Below are 8,326 nucleotides of genomic sequence, written 5' to 3'. Positions count from 1 at the left end.
ACACACACACACACACACACACACACACACAAGCTTGTCACTGCCTCCAAACTGGTCTTTACCCATGTTAATGTTCAACAGAGACCAAGCCACCCTCTCCTGGCTAAAACAAATCTGATATACAGCCGACCTCCTTCCCCTAACCACCCACACCAACTCCTCCCAATGCTTCCTCTGTACTTCTCTCTCCCAGCCACTACTGGCAGCTATTCCTATTGATATCTTGCTCCACAACTCCTTACCCACATGAGAGTCATTTCCTCTCTTCAATCTACACTTCCCCTTCTGCCTCTAGGGCCCTCTTCAGGATCCCATCCTACATGATACCATAACATCACTGTCACAAAGCCAATGTGTGCTAAGTGACCCCCTTCTTCCTTCTCTGATGTAGCAACCCTACTGGTTCCTGCATTAAAACCCCCTTTCAAGGTTTTTGCACCCCCATCATGAATGTTTCCCAGGTTCATTTCTGTGAGCCTGAAAATCCTGCTTTACAGCTGGGACACTGAAAGAGAAGAGAGATCTTCATCTTTCTGCTCATTGGACTGGATCTCACAGTCACACAGGGCATCATGGGAGTTGCTGGAGCTGACCTCATCCAAACACACCGTCTGGCCAGCAGCTTCCAGGACAGGCTTGACCAGGCCATGGCTTTCACTACAGTCTTGAGTCCCTTCAGCAACAGATCACCACCCTACTGGGGCGTTGTTCTCTGAAACTGGAGGGTCCTGGACTGCTGAACGGGGAAGGACTTGCATTGTGTTAGAGAAGGAATGCTGCTTCTGTGTCAATGAATCTGGTGCGGCAGAACAAGACATACAAATGCTCAAAGATCTCAGGTGAGATCTCTGGGCACACCATGAGCCCCATACCCCTAGCCCGTGCTACCCAAACCATCTGGTAGATTGGCTTCTACCTCTCCTTTGTTCTGCACTGGCCGTTGGAGCCATACTCCATCCGCCATCTTGCCTCATTCAATTTCTAAAGCGACAGATAAGTAGCCCTGCACAAACCACTGCCAATCAGGTTCTTACTCAGTACCAAACCGTCTCCAGTACAGAGGCTGATGACTATGATGCTGCTGCCCCTTTATAGAACAAAAAGGGGGAGATGTGGGACAGGTGAGCCATACGGCTGGGGGACCAGGCCTGGAGCAAGAGTGACTAGACATGTCCAGACTGCCAAAATCTCATCTCCACAGCAGTACGAGTATGGGTCACTCACTCCCTGTTCTGAGCCCGCGTGCCACTGTGCTTATAGTCTTGTGACCCCACCTCTACCATGGTTGTGGTAGTCTTGTAGCCTGGTGGCCAAAGTACAGGTTTAAGTTCCTCTCTCCCTATAAGGTCATGCCCAGCAAGAACCTGGAAGTCCTTTTCTTGCAAATGAAGCATCTCAGTACCAACCAATAATGTAAAGCCCCTCACCATGAAAACGTCCTACCTACTCCCTAAGGCTCACATAGCCCAGAGTATTCTCTCCCTCCCAATAAAGAGATTTGTTCTACTGTAATCTTCTTGGAGAAGGTCATTTCTTCCCAGCACTCAAGTCCTGGAGTTCCTGTGAGCTCACTTCTGTGAACCCAACCCGCCCAGGGTGCAACTGTGTCTGAATATCCTGAAGGCAAAAGCAGATCCTGGCAGCAAAAGGACAGAGGGGAAAGGGTACAAGGTTATCATTAGACTACTTCCTGCTGATTAGGGACATTGAGTTCCTGGAGGCAAATTTGAGCTTCACTATCAAGATATCTAATTATTTCTCCTCCTCCTCCTTCCTCTTTTTTCCCTCTTCCTCTTCTTCCTCTTCCTCTTCCTCCTCTTCTTCATTCCATATATGACTAACAAATCACAACCAACAACAACCAACCAACAACTACAACCCTCATTTCCTCTCCAGAAACTAGCATCTATCCTCTGAAACATTCCCAGAATTCCAAATGTCAAACAATCCCAGAAACTATCTGCAGCTGGCAAAATCATGCCCCTTGAGGCAAATCATAGTCAGTTGCTGTGGACAATCTGAAGCAGCCCCATGTACCACACCTGGGATTAAAATGAAAACATATTCTTATAATATTACTGTGGTTTTTAAAGAAAGCAAAATTTCAAAATTGTCACTACAGACTTGCCCTTTATTGATATCTTACCCTCATGTCAGAACCCCTAACGAAGGACTTGAGGGGTTGCTGGATCTCCTTGCCCCTTTTTCCAATGTGGGCATATTGAATAAACTTCTTTTGAATTCCTGCTCTTAATTATTAATCGGCTTCTTAAATCGGCTTATAGAGGTTAAGTAGCCAAACCTTGGTTGTTGGGGCAAAGGTTGTGACCCCATGTCTGATGAAAATCAGGCAGGATGTGAGGTAGCTGGGTGGAATGCAGCACCAGCTCTGCAAGCAGGAGAACTTGAGTTCAGTTCTCCAGCAACCACCAGAAAGTTGTGCATGGTCACACAGCTTGGAGTCAGTCTGTTCAAAACAGCTAGCTTCTGGCTCAGTGAGAAACTCTGCCTTAAGGCAGTAAAGTGGAAAGAGATAGAGAAAGGACAAATTCTATTCTCACCTCTGTTACAGGATAATTGATCCCACCATGAACCCAGAGATTGTGTTATTTACTGAAAACAACAACAATGACAACAAAACAACAACAACCTGTTTCTAGTTGTAGTGTGGATCAGCCCTTAGCACATACCTTAAATCCCTCTGGCTGAATACAGACATGCTCTTAACTACACACCTTTAATCCAAACAATGAAGGTAAAGTTAGTTTGTAGAAGGAAGCACTCTTGTTTGAAAATAATGTCTAATTGAGTGGCAGACAAAGTGATGAATCAGTGAAAGATTTGACAGACTAGGATATGCCTAACTCTTATGAGGAGAGAGAGGAAAGGGAAGCTATTTAAGAGAGAGCAGTCCAGTGAGAGAGGAGGAGGTAGTTTTACTGAGAGAGTTTCACAGAGACAGGTTGAAGAAAGCACAAGCTAGACACAGATAAAGACAGAATGACTCAGAGAATGAGAAAGAGCCAGAAGATTAGAACATATTGCCAGAGTTAGTTTAAGGCCAAGCAGAGCAATTCAGTGACAGGAGCTAGATTAAATCAATCGGCTTGGAGAGCAGTTTGAACCACAACATCTGAGTTAAATCAACCAACAGAGTTCAGAAAGAAGAAAGGGTGAAGTTATTCAGCAGTAAATTGCAGGAATTGAAAATATTCTATTCCTAGATTACAGTATATGGAGGCTAGAAGCTTCTAGGACTAGGTTTAGTTTATCAGACGGAGACAAGAAGCCTTGAAGATGAGAGTTACTTCAGAAGAATAAAAGTTAATATTTATAGGCCTCTTCTTACATGAGTACTGTCACATGAGCACAAGCACATGCTCACATGCCTGTGCAGTACACACACACACACACACACACACACACATTACCTGAAGCTCATCAGTCAGCTACCTGGTGTGTGCAAACAAGAGAATGTCTCAAACAAGATTAAAAGGTAGAGTTGGCCTCCACCTGTACTTAATGGCCTGTGCACACCCCACTTGAACGTGAGCACACATATACATCACATATGCACATAAAGGTTACAAATTTTGAATGTTACCAGATACTATGATGCACTTCTATATTGCTAGTACTTGGAAGTCAGAGGCAGGAAAATCCCTAAAGGTTTGAGCCTGTCTATGTTGAAAGTCCAGAGTATCCAGGACAATATAGCAAAACTGTCTCAAAATTTAAATAAAGAGAGAAAACAAGAGAAAAAACACCAAACAAACAAAAAGCTTGAACTTGCCAGGTGTGGTGGTACACACTATAATCCCAATACTCATAAGGCTAAGGCAGAACCATGAGTTAGAGACCAGCTTGGGCTACATGTTGAGTTTGAGGCCAGCCTGGGCCATTGGAACATTTGTCTCAAATTAAAATGAAAACACACTAAAGCTTTTTAGATAATGCTTAAGAGACCTTCTGGGATGAAAAGCAAGGTATCTTTACTTAACTTTTCTATTAGGGACAAGCAGGTAAAGGTATGTAATACATGCATTACATATTACATACATGTAATATATGTAAACACACACATACATATAAATATATGTAAATATATGCAAATACACATGTGTATAAAATACATATGTAAATATATGTAAAATTGTAATATAAGTAAATATGTAATGTGTGTAAATATATTGCATATATTTAATATATGTGTGTATATACACGCATTACATATACATAATGTGTGTAGAATATGTATTACTGCATGGTGGGCTATATTATCTATGGGTAATGTCATAATTTAATTAAACTGATGGATAGTCATAAGTGTCAGTTAAAATAGCTACCAACTTTTATAAGAAAGAGTTGTTTAGATATCCCTCTGTGGAAGATTCTGTCTTCTAAGACTGTCTTCTAAAACAGGCTGTAATCCTACCTCTCACCTCCCTTCTGAAATGCCTTTCAGCCTTGAAAGCCACTGATATTCTAACCAGAGGAGGAGCTTCTATCTCCATCGCTGTGAATCTGCACAAATCCTATGCATGTCACTTAGCCTGGACCTGCCAATCTCTGTTTCTTAGAATACTTGCTATGAGAACGTTCTCCCTCAGAACAAGTTACCCGACTATCCATACTCCAAGCCTCAAACCAGGGAGGAGCTCCAGCTGTTAACACAGGTGAGATCCCCTACCACAGTGAGACTCACTGCCAGTGACATAAGTAGGTATCTTTAGTGTCTACCCAGCCAAGCCTCCAGGTGGATTCAGCCTCAGTTCATTTCTGACTTCAAGCGCGTGAGCTATCCTAAGCAAGGACCACTGAGTCGAGCCTTGCCAACTCAAAGAGAAAGGGGAAGTAAGTTGTTTTAAACAACGGAAGTTGAATGTTCCCAGGTAGTGATAGGGATCTACGGGGCTTCTAGTTGACAGTCTTTTCTCATCTTCCAGTTGAGTGTACACTGGGTGGGAGGAGGTGGTATTCACAAAGACTCTTTCAAATCTCCAACAGTAAGCTTTTCAAAGAAGGGAAGAAGCGTTCTCAAGATGGCTTAGCAGGTAAAGGAGCAGGTAAAGGAACTTGCCACCTAACCTGATGACTTCAGGTTGTCACCTAGGACCCATATGGTAGAAGGTGAAAACTGACTCTAACAGTTTGTCCTCTGATTTCCCATGCATGCCATGACAAACTCACACACATATACACACACGAGCTGTGCATGCGAGTGTGTGTACACGTGCGTGTTGACAACCTGTAGGAGTTTTCTGAGGATCAAACACGATCATCAGACTTGGTGACAAGCCTCTTCAGGCAGTAAGCAGTCAGCGAAGGTCAACAGGGTAGGCTACATACGATTTTTTATCATAAGGTACAAAATCATATTCTTCTGGGGGGGTGGAGAATGTATTTCTATACACCAAGTATCATGGAATGAACAGAAAGGCCCCCTCCCCAGGGCAGAGAGGATGACTGAATTAGGGGAGGAGGGCCCTTTTCCTCTACTGCACCCGGGAAGGTAGTGAGGAAAGGCTGCAGGAGACATTGGCCTGCTTTTTCACCTGAGCCTGACTGGGTACTCATAAGGAAACACACTGATCCCAGAGAAGATAGTCACAGGAGGACAGTGGTGTTTCCGAAAGCAATAAAGCACATTAGCGTTTTAGTCTTGGGGACACACGGACTATGTGCGTATGTGTAAGCCCTCCCTGCTCATCTAGCTACTAGGCTAATTGGATGTCTGCTGGGTGTCTCTGATGCAAACCAGGCATCTTCCTCAGTCACCCTCCAGATCTCCATGTTATTTATTAAGGCCGGGTCACTTGTTGAAGTCAGAGCTCACCAATCTGGTGAGTGTAGCTAGCTAGCTGGCCCCAGAGATCGTCTATCTTTTGGGTCTGAGTGCTGCCAGCTTTTATGTGGGTTCTTGTGGTTTAGTCCAATCCTTAGGCTTCTGCAGTGAGCACCTTATCATCTGCCAACCCACCTTCCCAGCACCACAGCCTGGTAGTAGATACTTTGAAGTAGAACCTTCTTGGAAGCCCTGTGATCACTGGACCACTATGGCAATATTGGGACCTCAGCCCCTCCCTCTTCCTGTCTCCCACCTTTCAGTCACTAGGTGATTAGCTATCTGCATTACCTCATTGAAACTGAAGCTGTGAGGGAAAAGAACCTCTTTAAAAAGAAAAAGGAGAGCCAGGCGTGGTGGCGCACGGATTTAATCCCAGCACTTGGGAGGCAGAGGCAGGTGGATTTCTGAGTTGGAGGCCAGCCTGGTCTACAGAGTGAGTTCCAGGACAGCCAGGGCTACACAGATAAACCCTGTCTCGAAAAACCAAAAACAAAAAAACANGCCAGCCTGGTCTACAGAGTGAGTTCCAGGACAGCCAGGGCTACACAGATAAACCCTGTCTCGAAAAACCAAAAACAAAAAAACAAAAAAACAAAAAAAAAAAAAAAGAAAGAAAGAAAGAAAAGAAAAAGGAGCCAGGCAGTGGTGGTGCACGCCTTTAATTCCAGCACTTGGGAGGCAGAGGCAGGCGGATTTCTAAGTTCCAGGCCAGCCTGGTCTACAGAGTGAGTTCCAGGACAGCCAGGGATATACAGAGAAACCCTGTCTCGAAACCCTCTCCCCCTCAAAAAAGAAAGAAAGAAAGAAAGAAAGAAAGAAAGAAAGAAAGAAAGAAAGAAAGAAAGAAAGAAAGAAAGAAAGAAAGAGGACTTCACAATAAAGGATAAAGCTGTAAGGAATGGATAAGGAAGCCCCCTGAAAACACTGGCATAACTCCCAAAATGAGGGAAATAAGCACTTCTCCTCGTATAGGAAGCATGGAGGACCCTGAGCTCATAGAGAAGTACAGGAAGGTTAAACACACAGGGCTGTCCCTTCAAAGGGAGAGATCTATGACCTCGATTCTGCCCCCAGAATGGGAGTTGACATGGTTAATAGCCTGCTGGCCTTTGTGCTATCTGTGTAGCTGAGACTGCTGGATCCTCGCCCAGACCCTAATTATGGGCTTGGTTTTGTTTTTATTTTTCAGTCAATCTCCAGAACCCGTGTTTATGGGATAGGTCGCATGTGCTTTACGGAGAGTTTCGATGCGGTCATGTCTTAGGCTTTGTTGTGTACATGGTGTAGAGCTAAGTATCACCAGAAAATTTTTCACCAAATTATGCTGTGCTTAAGTGTGCCCAAAATAATCAGAGTCTCAAAGTTTGATCCTGCCTTCCTACCTCCCATGGATCACTGCTCTATGAGCGCAGACCCCACCCCCCTGCCCCTGAATCTTTGGAGGTTCTTTACTTCAAGTATTTGTTATAGTAATAGAAAGCTTACTTGAATTACTTAATTTTTTTGATCATTTTTTTTGCTAAGTCTATTTTTTAAAAAGAACCATTTATTTATTTAATATACATGAGTACACCGTAGTTGTCTTCAGACATACCAGAAGAGGGCATTAGATCCCATTACAGATGGTTGTGAGCCACCATGTGGTTGCTGGGAATTGAACACAGGACCTCTGGAAGAGCAATCAATGCTCCTAACTGCTGAGCCCCCTACTTAAATTTTTTTTTAATTCTTGCAAATTTTATGTTGCTATTTAAGATGCTCATCTAGCTTAAAAACCAATGTGTACATTCAGTCCCACAATGACAGTGGAATTTAATTTTACCAATACAGCTTGTTCCTACTTCCATATGAAATCTTATGGTTTGCTCTGATGTTCTAGAAGGACCAGCGTGACATTGATATAAAATAGCATCAGTAATGTATGGATTAATGGTGCATCGCCCGCTATGTTACAGATACATTTTTCTCCATAAGGAAGGATAATAGAGAGAACACAATGGTACCTGGCAAAGTCCTCCATATCTTCCTGGTGAAGCACCTTCAGGCTTTCGTTTATGCGCTGTTCATGCAGAGCAAGTTCTTCTTGTTCTCTGAGTTTTTGCTGCACTAAGAAAGGCAAGAGAAATTACTTGACAGGTGATTTTTTCCTTTCCAAAATAGACTTGTTGCTGATCGCTTTCTGGGCGCTAAAGCCATGTTGTCTCTAGAATTGCCAGGGAGGATCTTGGATCAAGAATGGAGAAGTGGAGGCCCAAGAAAGCGGGGCTGGAGGGAGTGAGGCCAGAGAGAGCAGATGTCCTGAGTTCAATTCCCAGCAACCACATGATGGCTCACAACCATCTATACAGCTACCGTGTACTCATATACATAAAATAAATAAATAAATCTTGAAGAAGAAGAAGAAGAAGAAGAAGAAGAAGAAGAAGAAGAAGAAGAAGAAGAAGAAGAAGAAGAAGAAGAAGAAGAAAGAAGAAGGAA

At 43.6% G+C, this 8,326-nt stretch overlaps 1 protein-coding gene across 2 annotated transcripts in view; it reads right to left on the bottom strand.

Annotated features, from left to right (window-relative positions):
- The window catches only part of Cfap53 (cilia and flagella associated protein 53), a 65,572-nt gene that overhangs the window by 20,161 nt on the left and 37,085 nt on the right, over positions 1 to 8,326 (bottom strand). For both annotated transcript variants that reach the window (XM_021214975.1, XM_021214974.1), the window contains one exon: positions 7,852 to 7,954. In XM_021214975.1, coding sequence (XP_021070634.1) covers positions 7,852 to 7,954 — 103 coding nt within the window. The remainder of the gene's footprint in view (positions 1 to 7,851; positions 7,955 to 8,326) is intronic.

This window comes from Mus pahari, chromosome 15 (assembly GCF_900095145.1).
Source record: "Mus pahari chromosome 15, PAHARI_EIJ_v1.1, whole genome shotgun sequence".
NCBI classification, from domain to species: Eukaryota; Metazoa; Chordata; class Mammalia; order Rodentia; family Muridae; genus Mus; species Mus pahari.
This window is presented reverse-complemented; position numbering and strand designations above follow the sequence as displayed.